This window comes from Triticum aestivum, chromosome 3D (genome assembly GCF_018294505.1).
Source record: "Triticum aestivum cultivar Chinese Spring chromosome 3D, IWGSC CS RefSeq v2.1, whole genome shotgun sequence".
In the NCBI taxonomy this organism is placed as follows: Eukaryota; Viridiplantae; Streptophyta; class Magnoliopsida; order Poales; family Poaceae; genus Triticum; species Triticum aestivum.
This window is the reverse complement of record NC_057802.1, coordinates 536,803,433-536,818,575: the sequence shown is the minus strand read 5'-3', so window position 1 is coordinate 536,818,575 and position 15,143 is coordinate 536,803,433. Positions and strand designations below refer to the sequence as shown.

Genomic DNA, 15,143 nt, shown 5'->3' with positions numbered 1-15,143 from the left:
TCGGACACACCATTTCTCTGAGGTGTTCCAGGCGGCGTGAGTTGTGAAACTATTCCACATTTCCTTAAGTGTGCACCAAACTCGTGACTTAAATATTCTCCACCACGATCTGATCGTAGGAATTTTATTCTCCTGTCACGTTGATTCTCAACTTCACTCTGAAATTCCTTGAACTTTTCAAAGGTTTCAGACTTGTGTTTCATTAGGTAGACATATCCATATCTACTTAAATCATCAGTGAGAGTGAGAACATAACGATATCCTCCGCGAGCCTCAACACTCATTGGACCACACACATCGGTATGTATGATTTCCAATAAGTTGGTTGCTCGCTCCATTGTTCCGGAGAACGGAGTCTTGGTCATCTTACCCATGAGGCATGGTTCGCACGTGTCAAATGATTCGTAATCAAGAGACTCCAAAAGTCCATCTGCATGGAGCTTCTTCATGCGCTTGACACCAATGTGACCAAGGCGGCAGTGCCACAAGTATGTGGGACTATCGTTATCAACTTTACATCTTTTGGTATTCACACTATGAACATGTGTAACATCACGTTCGAGATTCATCAAAAATAAACCATTGACCAGCGGGGCATGACCATAAAACATCTCTCTCAAATAAATAGAACAACCATTATTCTCGGATTTAAATGAGTAGCCATCTCGAATTAAACGAGATCCAGACACAATGTTCATGCTCAAAGCTGGCACTAAATAACAATTATTGAGGTTTAAAACTAATCCCGTGGGTAGATGCAGAGGTAGCGTGCCGACGGCGATCACATCGACCTTGGAACCATTCCCGACGCGCATCGTCACCTCGTCCTTTGCCAGTCTCCGTTTATTCCGTAGTTCCTGCTTTGAGTTACAAATATGAGCAACCGCACCGGTATCAAATACCCAGGAGCTACTACGAGTACTGGTAAGGTACACATCAATTACTTGTATATCACATATACCTTGGGTGTTGCCGGCCTTCTTCTTGTCCGCTAAATATTTGGGGCAGTTCCGCTTCCAGTGACCACTTCCCTTGCAATAAAAGCACTCAGTCCCGGGCTTGGGTCCATTCTTTGACTTCTTCCCAGTAACTGGTTTACCGGGCGCGGCAACTCCCTTGCCGTCCTTCTTGAAGTTCTTCTTACCCTTGCCCTTCTTGAACTTGGTGGTTTTATTCACCATCAACACTTGATGTTCTTTTCTGATCTCCCCTTCCGCTGATTTCAGCATTGAATATACCTCGGGAATGGTCTTTTCCATCCCCTGCATATTGTAGTTCATCACAAAGCTCTTGTAGCTTGGTGGAAGCGACTGGAGGATTCTGTCAATGACCGCGTCATCCGGGAGATTAACTCCCAGCTGAGACAAGCGGTTGTGCAACCCAGACATTCTGAGTATGTGCTCACTAACAGAACTATTCTCCTCCATTTTACAGCTGAAGAACTTGTCGGAGACATCATATCTCTCGACCCGGGCATGAGCTTGGAAAACTAGTTTCAGCTCCTCGAACATCTCATATGCTCCATGTTTCTCAAAACGCTTTTGGAGACCCGGTTCTAAGCTGTAAAGCATGCCGCACTGAACGAGGGAGTAATCATCAGCACGTGATTGCCAAGCGTTCATAACGTCTTGGTTCTGTGGGATTGGTGCATCACCTAGCGGTGCTTCTAAGACATAATCTTTCTTGGCTACTATGAGGATGAGCCTCAGGTTCCGGACCCAGTCCGTATAGTTGCTGCCATCATCTTTCAGCTTGGTTTTCTCTAGGAACGCGTTGAAATTGAGGACAACGTTGGCCATTTGATCTACAAGACATAGTGTAAAGATTTTAGACTAAGTTCATGATAATTGAGTTCATCTAATCAAATTATTTAATGAACTCCCACTCAGATAGACATCCCTCTAGTCATCTAAGTGAAACATGATCCGAGTTCAACTAGGCCGTGTCCGATCATCACGTGAGACGGACTAGTCAAGATCGGTGAACATCTCCATGTTGATCGTATCTTCTATACGACTCATGCTCGACCTTTCGGTCCTCCGTGTTCCGAGGCCATGTCTGTACATGCTAGGCTCGTCAAGTCAACCTAAGTGTATTGCGTGTGTTCCGAGGCCATGTCTGTACATGCTAGGCTCGTCAACACCCGTTGTATTCGAACGTAAGAATCTATCACACCCGATCATCACGTGGTGCTTCGAAACGACGAACCTTCGCAACGGTGCACAGTTAGGGTGAACACTTTCTTGAAATTATTATAAGGGATCATCCTACTTGCTACCGTCGTTCTAAGCAAATAAGATGCAAAACATGATAAACATCACATGCAATCAAATAGTGACATGATATGGCCAATATCATCATGCTCCTTTGATCTCCATCTTCGGGGCACCATGATCAACTTTGTCACCGGCATGACACCATGATCTCCATCATTGTGTCTTCATGAAGTCGTCACGCCAACGATTACTTCTACTTCTATGGCTAACGCGTTTAGCAATAAAGTAAAGTAATTTACATGGCGTTATTCAATGACACGTAGGTCATACAAAATAATAAAGACAACTCCTATGGCTCCTGCCGGTTGTCATACTCATCGACATGCAAGTCGTGATTCCTATTACAAGAATATGATCAATCTCATACATCACATATATCATTCATCACATCTTCTGGCCATATCACATCACATAGCACTTGCTGCAAAAACAAGTTAGACGTCCTCTAATTGTTGTTGCAAGTTTTTACGTGGTTTGTAGGTTTCTAGCAAGAACGTTTCTTACCTACGTATGACCACAACGTGATTTGCCAATTTCTATTTACCCTTCATAAGGACCCTTTTCATCGAATCCGTTCCGACTAAAGTAGGAGAGACAGACACCCGCTAGCCACCTTATGCAACTTGTGCATGTCAGTCGGTGGAACCTGTCTCACGTAAGAGTACGTGTAAGGTCGGTCCGGGCCGCTTCATCCTACAATGCCGCCGAAACAAGAAAAGACTAGTAGCGGCAAGAAGAATTGGCAAACTCAACGCCAACTACTTTGTGTTCTACTTGTGCATAGTAACTACGCATAGACCTGGCTCATGATGCCACTGTTGGGAATCGTAGCATAATTTAAAATTTTCCTACGCTCACCAAGATGCATCTATGGAGTCTACTAGCAACGAGGGGAAAGGAGTGCATCTACATACCCTTGTAGATCGCGAGCGGAAGCGTTCCAATGAACGTGGATGACGGAGTCGTACTCGCCGTGATCCAAATCACCGATGACCGAGTGCCGAACGGACGGCACCTCCGCGTTCAACACACGTACGGTGCAGCGACGTCTCCTCCTTCTTGATCCAGCAAGGGGGGAGGAGAGGTTGATGGAGATCCAACAGCACGACGGCGTGGTGGTGGATGTAGCGGGTCTCCGGCAGGGCTTCGCCGAGCTTCTACGAGAGAGAGAGAGGTGTTGCAGGGGAGGAGGGAGGCGCCCAAGGCTTAGATCTTGCTGCCCTCCCTTCCCCCACTATATATAGGGCCAAGGGAGAGGGGGGGCGCAGCCTTGCCCCTTCCTCCAAGGAAGGGTGCGGCCAGGGGGGAGTCCTTCCCCCCCGAGGTGCCTTCCCCCTTTAGGACTCTCCCTTCTTTCTTATCTCTTGCGCATGGGCCTCTTGGGGCTGGTGCCCTTGGCCCATATAGGCCAAGGCGCACCCCTTACAGCCCATGTGGCCCCCCGGGGCTGGTGGACCCCCTTGGTGGACCCCCGGACCCCTTTCGGCACTCCCGGTACAATACCGATAAAGCGCGAAACTTTTCCGGCGACCAAAATAAGACTTCCCATATATAAATCTTTACCTCCGGACCATTCCGGAACCTCTCGTGACGTCCGGGATCTCATCCGGGACTCCGAACAACTTTCGGGTTTCCGCATACATATATCTCTACAACCCTAGCGTCACCGGACCTTAAGTGTGTAGACCCTACGGGTTCGGGAGACATGCAGACATGACCGAGACGCCTCTCCGGTCAATAACCAACAGCGGGATCTGGATACCCATGTTGGCTCCCACATGTTCCACGATGATATCATCGGATGAACCACGGCGTCGAGGATTCAATCAATCCGTATGCAATTCCCTTTGTCAAACGGTATGTTACTTGCCCGAGATTCGATCGTCGGTATCCCAATACCTTGTTCAATCTCGTTACCGGCAAGTCTCTTTACTCGTACCGCAATGCATGATCCCATGACTAACGCCTTAGTCACATTGAGCTCATTATGATGATGCATTACCGAGTGGGCCCAGAGATACCTCTCCGTCACATGGAGTGACAAATCCCAGTCTCGATCCGTGCCAACCCAACAGACACTTTCGGAGATACCCGTAATGCACCTTTATAGTCACCCAGTTACGTTGTGACGTTTGGCACACCCAAAGCACTCCTACGGTATCCGGGAGTTGCACGATCTCATGGTCTAAGGAAAAGATACTTGACATTGGAAAAGCTCTAGCAAACGAAACTACACGATCTTTTATGCTATGCTTAAGTTGGGTCTTGTCCATCACATCATTCTCCTAATGATGTGATCCCGTTATCAATGACATCCAATGTCCATAGTCAGGAAACCATGACTATCTGTTGATCAACGAGCTAGTCAACTAGAGGCTTACTAGGGACAGGTTGTGGTCTATGTATTCACACATGTATTACGATTTCCGGACAATACAATTATAGCATGAATAATAGACTATTATCATGAACACAGAAATATAATAATAACCATTTATTATTGCCTCTAGGGCATATTTCCAACAGTCTCCCACTTGCACTAGAGTCAATAATCTAGTTACATTGTGATGAATCGAACACCCATTGCGTCCTGGTGTTGATCATGTTTTGCCCTAGGGAGAGGTTTAGTCAACGGATCTGCTACATTCAGGTCCGTGTGTACTTTACATTCAGGCATATTTCCTTCAATAATGGGATCAGAGATCCAACTATCCTGGAAACTTATGCATGCAGGGAAGCTTTGGCTTTGGCGGATGATCTTCTCGAGCGGAGGCTAAAGGTGGCGTCGGACTGCCTGGGAGTGGTGAATGATATTAACAAGGGCACGGGATGAGCCCATGCTGCCATCGTTCATGAAATAACAAGTCATTGTAATAATTTTGCTTTCTATTCTTTTGTTAATGAGTCTAGAAACCACAACTTCGAGGCTCATAACCTCGCCAAGTTTGCTTGTAATCTGAATGTAGGTAGACACATATGGCTGGGTAATCCTCATGACCCTGCACGTGTGCCTATGAACATCCTTGAGTAATAAAGTGGCGAGGTTTTTCTAAAAAAAAGCTAGCCGAATAACTCTGGGGGCGAAACACGAAACATCAGTTTCTGAATGCCAAAAATGTTCTAATCTAAGTCTTCTTAAAAACAATCTTCAGAAATTGGTCAAATGCTGGGGGGGGGGGGGCAGCGGCCCCCCTTCCCCCCGGCCCTAACATAGCACCACCACTGATCCAATACGACCGAGGCACGACGCTGTTCAACCTATCATTAGTTTTTTGTTTGTTTGAGAAACACGGTAGGCTCAAGGCTCTAGAGCTGGCCAAACAGGCCGGCCTGGTCAGACCCACCGTAATCGTGCATGTTTACTGGACGGGCCATGCCCTGCCGCCCCGTGCACTGCACCATCCAGGCCAGTTATGGCACAGATCAAAGGATCGATATGGTTGACTAGAGGGGGGGGGGTGAATAGGCAACTAACAATTTTTCGCTTTTCTTGACCAAATTAAACTTAGCATCGAAATAGGTTGTCTAGATGTGCAATTAGGTGAGCAATCTATATGATGCAACAACACAAGCACACAAGCAAGCAAGGGATACAACACAATATAAACTTGCACAAGTAAAGATAAGAGATAACCAAGAGTGGAGCCGGTGGAGACGAGGATGTGTTACCGAAGTTCCTTCCCTTTGAGAGGAACTACGTCTCCGTTGGAGCGGTGTGGAGGCACAATGCTCCCCAAGAAGCCACTAGGGCCACCGTATTCTCCTCACGCCCTCACACAATGCGAGATGCCGTGAATCCACTACTTGTGCTCTTGAAGGCGGTGACCGAACCTTTACAAATAAGGTTGGGGCTATCTCCACAACTTAATTGGAGGCTCCCAACGATACCACAAAGCTTCACCACAATGGAATATGGCTCCGCGGTGACCTCAATCGTCTAGGGTGCTCAAACACCCAAGAGTAACAAGATCCCCAAGGGATTAGTGGGGGAATCAAATTTCTCTTGGTGGAAGTGTAGATCAGGGCCTTCTCAACCAATCCCTAGAAAATCAACAAGTTTGATTGGCTAGGAAGAGAGATTGGGCGAAAATGGAGGTTTGAGCAACAATGGAGCTTGGGGAGGGAATAGGTGAGTCTTCTTGGAGAAGAAGACCTCCTTTTATAGTGGGGGAACTCATCCAACCGTTATCCCCTCTTCAGCCCGCACAGAGCGGTACTACTGCTCAGTGGAGCGGCACTACCGCTGGTGGCAGCGGTACTACTACGACCCCCAGCGGTACTACTGCGGAGACTGAGAGCAGAGGCATCTGAGGGGGAATGGAAGAGAGAGAGAGAGAGAGAGAGAGAGAGAGAGAGAGAGAGAGAGGGCTGGGGCGGTACTAGTAGCGGTGGTAGTCACGGTACTACCGCTCACGTGCGGTACTACCACTACTACTGCCGCACAACCCGACACGAGGAGTGACGCCCTCGAATCGAGGCGGTACCTGTGCCGAGCCGGGACGGTACTGCCACCGATGCCTACGAGCGGTACTACCACCGTGAGACAGCGGTACTGCCGCTTGAAGACCATAGGCCGTACTACCACCTTGTTCAGCGGTACTACCGCTAGCACCTCACAAGCCCCTCTTCCGATGAAATGGTATACTCCAAGACGAGGAAAGGAGCTGGGGTGCAAATATGAAGTGTACGTGTTGATTCCACCCTAGCCTTTCCAATGCGGACCCCTCTTGATAGTACGGTGTCTCCTACGACTCAAGTCCACCAAAACCGAAACGAAAGAGACTACACCGTCTTCACTCTAAGCTCTGAGGGGTATGAATCGTCTCGTGCCCATGAATGAATCTCTGAAATACTTAATGCCCACGATTAGTCCGCAAAAGTATTGTCATCAATCACCAAAACCACTTAGGAAGAGACATACCCTAACAACAGATGCTATTCAGGCCGGCACGACGGTATGCTAGGCACACCAGGCCCATGGGAGCTATATTTCGCTTATAGCCAAAAATATGCTGCCCTCGCCTAAATGCTTTCCATCACGTGTAGTCATTGGGCCAGCCCAATTTTGTCTATTTTTTTTGTTTGATCTGGTTTTGATTGAGATGCTTGCGTTCGCTCTGGTTTCTTCGATTATTTTTGCTGTTCTTAATTTGACTTTTCTATTTCTTCAACGGGTTTTTCTTCATTTTTTGTTGTTGTTTTCAACTGGTTTTCTTCATTTCTCTCTTGTTTTTCATGGGTTTTCTCTTCTTTCTTATGTTTTTTTGTTTCTTTTCTTGGTTTTCCTTGTCTTTCTCACTTTTCTCTATTTTTTGATTCTTTCTTGGGTTTCAACGTTTTTTTTGTTTTATTATTGGTTTTCATTCCTTTTGCACTTGTTTCTTAGTTTTTTTTTTGTTTTTTTTGTTTTCTTTGGTTTCTGTTTTTGGTTTTCATTGTTTCTTTTGATTTTCAATCTACATTTTTCGTATATGTGAAGAAAAAATTTCTAGTACACGTCTAGCATTTTTTAAATACAACTTTAACAATTTTTTAAGACATGGTCAACATTTTTCTATACACATTTTTGACATTTTTCAAATGCTTGGTTACTATTTATCAAATACAAGATTAAGAATTTTTAAGACATGGTCGATATTTGTTTTCTATACACATTTTAACATTTTCAAATCCTTGATTTGTTAGATTCATGTCCTAATCTCAACTATCTCTCCTTCTATCTGAATTTTTCTCCAAAGAACACTGCACACACGAGGTAGACTGAAAACAGAGGAACAGAGTCACACGGAGAAAGAAGAGTTTTGCGACGCGTAATTCTTTGCATCTTTTCTGGGTCTTTGTTTTATTCCATCTTGCAACTGAAAAACAGCGGGAAGCTCTCCGCGATCGTGTCGAGTCTGGAGCTAACAAACCAAGCTAAAGACTAGGACGGGCCACAACAAGAACGAGCTAGCTTTCGGCCCGTGCAACCTACATAAATTCGAGTAAACCATGCGGCTGCACTTACGTTTTTTTTTGCGGGAAGGCTGCACTTATGTTGCTACCAAGGAAATAAACAGAAAAACTAAATGATGCAGATACGTCGAGGTTAACATCATTCACCTCCTCAAACTTAAGGGATCTGCTCCAGTGAACGTACTCCGATTCTGTACCTCAGCTCCAGGAGGCTAACTCTTCCCAACGCCTTTGTCTGTATCTGCGAGCTGATCTCCTGTACGTACAAACTCCACTTCTATGCTGCCATTCTCAACACATTCACTCACATAATGATATTTCACATCAATATATCCTTACTTCTTTCATGATCTCGTCAGAATTTTCCTTCTGAGTTTTTTTTTTTGAAGGCTCCTTTTGAGGGTTGAAAGCTCAGATTTGTTTTTTTTTTTTGAGCAAAAGGTTCAAAACTCAGATAGGGCGGCGTCGTCCACAAAAGAGGTCACCGATGGGGGAAGATACGCAGCCCAGTCAATTTCAACCCGAAAGCCCAAAAGATTTCAGCCCAACTGCAGACGCACGAAACAAGTGTCCAGTCCAGTCCACTACTGCCCAGGTCACAGACTCAGAGCGAAGGGACGACGAGACGCACCTGCCAGGTCTACACGCGCCGCCGCCTCCAGGACCCTCTGCCCCTCGCCGCCGCCTCCAGGACCCCCTGCCCCTCGCCGCCGCAGGGCACCGCGCCGCCTCCGTCCTCCACTGCAGCAGGCAGCAGGTGACCTCCTCCCCGGCTCTCTCATTCCCACTGTTTTTCTCTACCGTAGTGTGTGCTCGCCCTGCTCAGTGCGTGCCTGGCTGCTTACGCCGAGCAGAGAGAGAAACAGGAATGGCAACAGCGGCAGCAGCAGTGGGTCGGCTCGGCCTGTAACTGGGAATGGGTTTGATTGGCAGCACCCAATTTGCTAATTTGTACTGTATTATTCATCTGTATGTGTCTGGCTGTCTATATCTATATGACGATGCTATTTGCTGCTTGGGAGCCTAATGAAAATTTGAGGTCACAAGAGCTTGGAGAAGGGGAACTACGAAAATCCGTTGACACTATTTTGTAGTATTGTCATGTTCTCCTTCTCAAAAATAAAAAATAAATAAAAAAGAGCACACACTCACGTATCCTCGAATTTGTGTTTTTGGGAAATGCCGTCTACCGGTATATTCAGTGTTCGTATCCCCGTCCCGTGTAACTTAGCTGTTAAGTGCCAAGTACTTACCTGTTCCTCAACTGGCAGTCTGGCATTGCATTAAAGAATCAACTTTTCTTACATGTTCTGTGTTTCGTCATCTCGTTCTGCTGCAGATTGAAGTTATGGCCCTGGTTAATAAGCTTGGTAATCTGCTCAAGAAGGCCACCAGCTCGAACCCGACTCTCTATCAGGCGATAAGATGCATGTCATCCTCGAAGCTCTTCGTAGGAGGTTTGACCTGCTTATAGCTTATACCTCTGTTGATGATCTGTTCAAAAATCAGTTGTTCTGCTGCGATGCTGTTCTCTGACTGCCATGAGTAATTGTTGTAGGGCTTTCCTTTAACACAGACGAGGGCAGTCTGAGAGATGCTTTTTCCCATTATGGGGAAATTATTGATGGTATGCAGCTCTTAATCTTTCTCCGTGCTTATCTTGGGCTGCTGTTTTGGTAATGGTTTTCTTTTTCTTTTGTTCTTTCCAGCTAAGATTATCGTAGACCGCGACACTGGCAGGTCTAGAGGTTTTGGCTTTATAACTTATGCAGCAGAAGAACAGGCTTCATCTGCCATCATGGCCTTGGATGGAAAGGTAAAATCATATTCGGGATGAACTCTATCAGCTTTTCTTGGTGCTGTGCTTTGTGATATTAGTCTAATGACTCTATGTTTAGCCGAGAAATTTCAGACCAGGATAAATTATTTAGAACTATATCTTACCCCAATTCTCTCCATCAAAACAATGTTTCTTAAACTTGTTTTCTTAACTGTGTATTCGACATTAATGATGGTCAAACTCCTGTTGATTGGTTGGAAGTTCAGTGTACTTCCCTGGGTGTCATGGCTGTGTCTTGAATAACAAAGAATAAGATATGTGTTGTGCACCAGTTATCACTGCAATCCGATTCAAGTTGGATAACTCTAGCATGTAATGGAAGTATTGGGAACTGTGATATTGATGTTATAATAGCAAAAAAATTCGTGAATTCTGCCACATCATCTTTCTTAATGCTCTGCTAGCCTGTTAGGAAAATGGAATGATGTCAAGTTCATCAGTGAGTGAGCTTACTACAATTGTTTTCATCACCTGCCCTTGACAGGTTTACTGTAGGAGTTTCAGTTTCAAGAACATGCAATGATTCATATAAGTTTCAAAGATTCGCATCTAATGTTGCCCATCAACTTATTTCTTATCTCAGGATCTACATGGACGCAACCTACGGGTTAGTGCTGCCACTGAGAGGACCGCTGGCTTCCGTAATGGTGCTGGTTATGGAGGTGGTGGTGGCGGCTTTGGAGGAGGAGGATATGGCGGTGGTGGCTATGGAGGAGGTGGTTATGGTAGCAACAGTGGTGGTGGCGGCGACAACTTTGCTGCCGGCAACTTTGGTGGTGCCAGTGGCTTCGGTGGAAACCCAGCTGGAAACCATGGTGCTCCTGCAGGTTCCACCGGTGGTGATGAGTTCTCCCTCGGCACCCCTGGTTCCACCTTTGAAAGCACCAAGAATGACGATGTCATGGACGACCTCTTCAAGGATGATGAACCTGACAAGTACGCCAGCAAGAATGTCTAGGGCTCCAGTCTGCATCTCCTTCTGCAAGTCCCTAGTTATGTACCTTGGATAAGTGTGAGGTGAATGATCCTCCAGACCAGAGACTACTTTCTTGATGACTGTCTAGAGACCAAAATAACTTATGCGTTGAGGTGACAATGAGAATGCACGTTCAGTTTACCTGATTTAGCTTTTTTTTTCTCTCTTCACAAATTGTCCTTCAGCAGTGATGATTTCTTGGGAATCATGATTGGAACCATTAGTTTTGTGGTTTCATCAACCAACCTGAAGCTCACCCCGATAACGGCCCGACAAGTGTACCCAGAACAATTTGATTGGTGACCACAAGGATCATTTTGTTTTCTGTCAGTATTTTTTTGTAGGTTTACCCGGACTATATTTTGTCTGTTCTCTTTGCCTACATCCCAAGACTTGTTACTCCTCCTTTGCTGTTTTCTATTATGTAGAATGCAGTTTTTTTCTGTAAAATGTAGGGGATCCGGTTGAGGTTTTCTGCTCCTTTTCCATCCATTCATACGAACTCGATCAAGAGACCGCGTTGCTTGGCAGGTGCTTCTGAACCCATTCAAAGTACGTAGCAATCTGCGACAGTTTTCTGAAAGAATCTCGACGGGTCTCCCTCTGAAACTGCACTGCTGTTCCTCTCTCAAACCCTTCAGAACTAAGCACATGTTCTCATCAACAATTTATTCAGTACGTTTACATAAATCCTGGGCAATGTCAACAGACCAAAAAACTGCACTAGTATATCAGCCATCAATCGATCTGTAGCTGCCATCAGGGGTGCACGGGCTTACTCCAGTTCACGGACCTCCGGCACCGCGCGGGCACCGTCCATGTCACATTCCCGCCCGCCTTCTTCCTCTCCTCCGGCGCCATGCGCGTGTACCTCTTCCAGTCGGCGGCGACGTCCTTGAGGTCGTGCACCTTGTTGTCCACGCCGACGCAGCAGTCGGCGTGCATGGTGCAGGCGCTGGCGAGGTCGTCGTGGTACTCGCAGAACCCGCCGAAGTAGACCGTGTCCAGGGGCTCGATGGCGACCCCCAGCTTCTGGACGAGCTCGCGCTTGATGTTGTGGAACACCGACTGGTCGTGTGCGCCGGGGAACCTCGCCCGCGCCGCCCGCCAGTACTTGAGCACGCGCACGCCCCGGCTCGTCGCCTTCACGTAGTAGAGCCCCGTGTTGAGCGGGTTGTCCAGCGGGTGCGCCCGCGCCGCCGAGTAGTCGTCGGAGGACACGCTCATGTCCGCGTACACCGGGATCCGCCGGAACGGGTTCCGGAGCACGAGCATGTCGGTGTCCTACATAAATGCAAGTGATAGATACCCATCACCATGGATTAATTCTCCTTGTAGTGTTAGCAAGTAGTACTGGTGCTGTGGCGTTCGATCTCACGTACGGTGAAGAGGAAGTTGTAGCCGAGCTCGAGGACGCGCTGCTGGAGCTCGAGCTTGGTCCAGACCAGTTCGAGGTACTGCCTGGACATGAACCGGGCGGCGGAGGTGAGGTTCACGGTGGTCACCTCGAGGAGGTAGCAGTGCGGGTGCACGGCGACGCAGCGGCGGAAGCCGGCGGGGTCGAGGGCGACGACGAGGAGGTGGTCAAGGAGGTGCGCGGTGTCCTCGCCGTTGTTGAAGCTCTCGAGGTAGAGGTCGAGGAGGGAGCCCGGCCGCGCCCACGCCTCGTTCACCGACGTGATGATCACCGTCCGGTCCTCCGTGCACACCTTGGGCAGCAGCTCCGCGAGCCCCGGGAATCTCTCCACCTGCGCGCGAAACCCCAAATTATAGTGGGCTATTTTAGTTTCAGATATGAAAACCTACGCGTAGGATACAAAAGGCTTGTAGCTAGGTTGTGTGAAGCTAGCCCACTCTGACCGCTCTGTAAATCTGGGAGGAGCACAAAAGCCCATTTGGAAAAGTAGAAAAACCCATTAAATCTTGTCAATCTTTTTGAACAACGCTAACGCTCATACATGTGGTGGGAGCCAAACCCGCCCACATGTCCTGTAACACACATACTGTGCCACTTCACCGCATGCATGCATGTGGATTTTTTTTTGAATTTTCAGTTTTTAAAATGTTTTATCTCTTAAATGAAAAATCCGATTGAAGATCTGTTTTCACCATTAAATCCCCAGTGACGAGATCTTTGAAACTAGATCTCATATCAATATATTTTGATGATTTTTTTGGTGAAAAGTTGCCATGTCTATTGCACATGAGTTGCCATGATGTTTACACTGAAATTGCCATGATATGTTTCAGCTATTTTCTTCTATATTTAAAAGTAAATTTTGACATATTATAAAACGAGGAATTAAGAAACTAAACTTGCCATAAACCATAAACTAAGATTGCCATGATACATGCACTTAAAATTGCCATGGTTCATTAAAAAATAATTTTCATGGTCAAAGTACTGTAATTGTCATCATAAAAAAACTAAAATTGTCACATGGCAACTTTAGTTTAAGCACTATGACAACTACAATGTAAACAGCATGGCAACTTTTGGGCAAAAAAAAAATTTCGTCGAAACTTATCAATATGGGGTCTAGTTTTGAAGATCTTCGAGACGAATTTAATGGTGAAAACGTATTTTGAATTCAATTTTTTAATTAGGAGATAAAACATTTTTAAGCCGAAAACCAAAAAGATTCCTGCTGATGTCATCTGTTCATACGTGGCAAAATAAGCGGTGATGGAGGCGTATAGACGATGTGCAAGATGCCACACATGTGGGCGTTAAATTTTTTCTATCTTTTTTTAGGAAAGACCTTGTCAACCTTGATACTTTGTGATTGGTTCTCAGCACACGTTGTGTGACTGTATATGTACGTACCCCATCCGCATTTTAGTCGGCGTACAAGATTTGTCTTAAGTCAAACATCATAAAATTTGACCAAGCTAACTACAAAAAAAATCACAATATCATTACATGCATCATGTAATTAATTTTGATATTGTATATCTGGTATCGTATTTATTTTTTTATATAAATTTGGTCAAGATTTATGAAGTTTGGTTTATGATAAATCTTATATGCGGAGTAAAAAAACGATGGAGTATCTAGTTTGTACTTGGTATGTTCAAAGCAAAAAGACCACTCTCCGTCCTTATTCTTCTTCCTCTATCCTGGATCTCTCCCATGTGGTTGCTTTTGAGAGGGCAAAGTGAAAAATCCTTCATCATACATAATTAAGAGCACCAGCTTAGGATTAACTTAAAATTCACCGCGGACGAAAAATCCTTCATCATACGTGATGAAATTATGCAAATGCTAGCTCTTGAGAGGGCAAAGTGAAAAAAGAAAAAGAAACTGGATGGAGGTGAGCAGGCATGCATGAATAAATATACGATAGGATTGCTTTCTTGATTACCGCATGTTCCAGCGGTGCAGGCGCCGCCCCGGGAGTTCCGCCGTTGCTGTTCCCCAGCCAGCTGCCGGAGATGCCGGACAGCTGCTCGCCCACCCGGTCGGAGGCCAAGACGAAGAGGACGACCATGGGCAGAGGTGCCCCGAGGAAGAACGACACCACGTGCTGGCTGCACAGCTTCTTCAAGCTCCCCTCCTTCACCGGCCCCATCGATCTCTCTCTGAGCCTTGACGCAGAGGTAGCTAGCTCGTCGATCGATCGATCGATCGGCAAGAAGTTACAGGAGGAGGCAAGACGGCAAGCAAGCTAGAGGTTACAGCAGGCCGTCGCAGCTCAAGAAGCTACCAATACTGTTCCACTGCCTACTCGGGTGTATATATATATATGAATTGGTCTTAAGTCAAACATCGTAAAGTTTGACAAAAATAACTACAAAAAAAATCACAATATCATTACATGCATCATGTAATTAATTTTGATATCGTATATCTCTTGTATCGTATTTATTTTCTTATATAGATTTGGTCAAGATTTATGAAGTTTGGTTTATGATAAATCTTATATGCGAAGTAAAAAAATCGATGGAGTATCTAGTTTGTACTTGGTATGTTCAAAACAAATAAGACCAGTCCCCGTCCTTATTCTTCTTCCTCTAACCTGCATCTCTCCCATGCGGTTGCACCGCTGTTATTCTGGATCTAGATTTGAACCATTGGATTGATCATACATAATTA

General features: G+C 46.0%; 2 protein-coding genes across 2 annotated transcripts; one reads left to right on the top strand and one right to left on the bottom strand.

The window, feature by feature from the left end:
* The first annotated feature begins 8,813 nt into the window (after positions 1-8,813).
* On the top strand, positions 8,814-11,188 carry LOC123080303 (glycine-rich RNA-binding protein 2, mitochondrial). The gene is made up of 5 exons (XM_044503214.1): positions 8,814-8,988; positions 9,571-9,688; positions 9,790-9,858; positions 9,941-10,047; positions 10,655-11,188. Exons 2-5 carry the CDS (start codon positions 9,580-9,582, stop codon positions 11,027-11,029), a joined length of 660 nt encoding a protein of 219 aa, XP_044359149.1. The 5' UTR covers positions 8,814-8,988; positions 9,571-9,579; the 3' UTR covers positions 11,030-11,188.
* Positions 11,189-11,697: 509 nt separating this feature from the next.
* Positions 11,698-14,680, bottom strand: LOC123075264 (uncharacterized protein At4g15970). Its single transcript, XM_044497917.1, has 3 exons — positions 14,413-14,680; positions 12,430-12,795; positions 11,698-12,331 (listed from the first exon to the last, which is right to left on the bottom strand). The coding sequence occupies exons 1-3, from the start codon at positions 14,617-14,619 to the stop codon at positions 11,807-11,809; spliced, it is 1,098 nt and encodes a 365-aa protein (XP_044353852.1). The 5' UTR covers positions 14,620-14,680; the 3' UTR covers positions 11,698-11,806.
* Between the last annotated feature and the right edge of the window lie 463 nt (positions 14,681-15,143).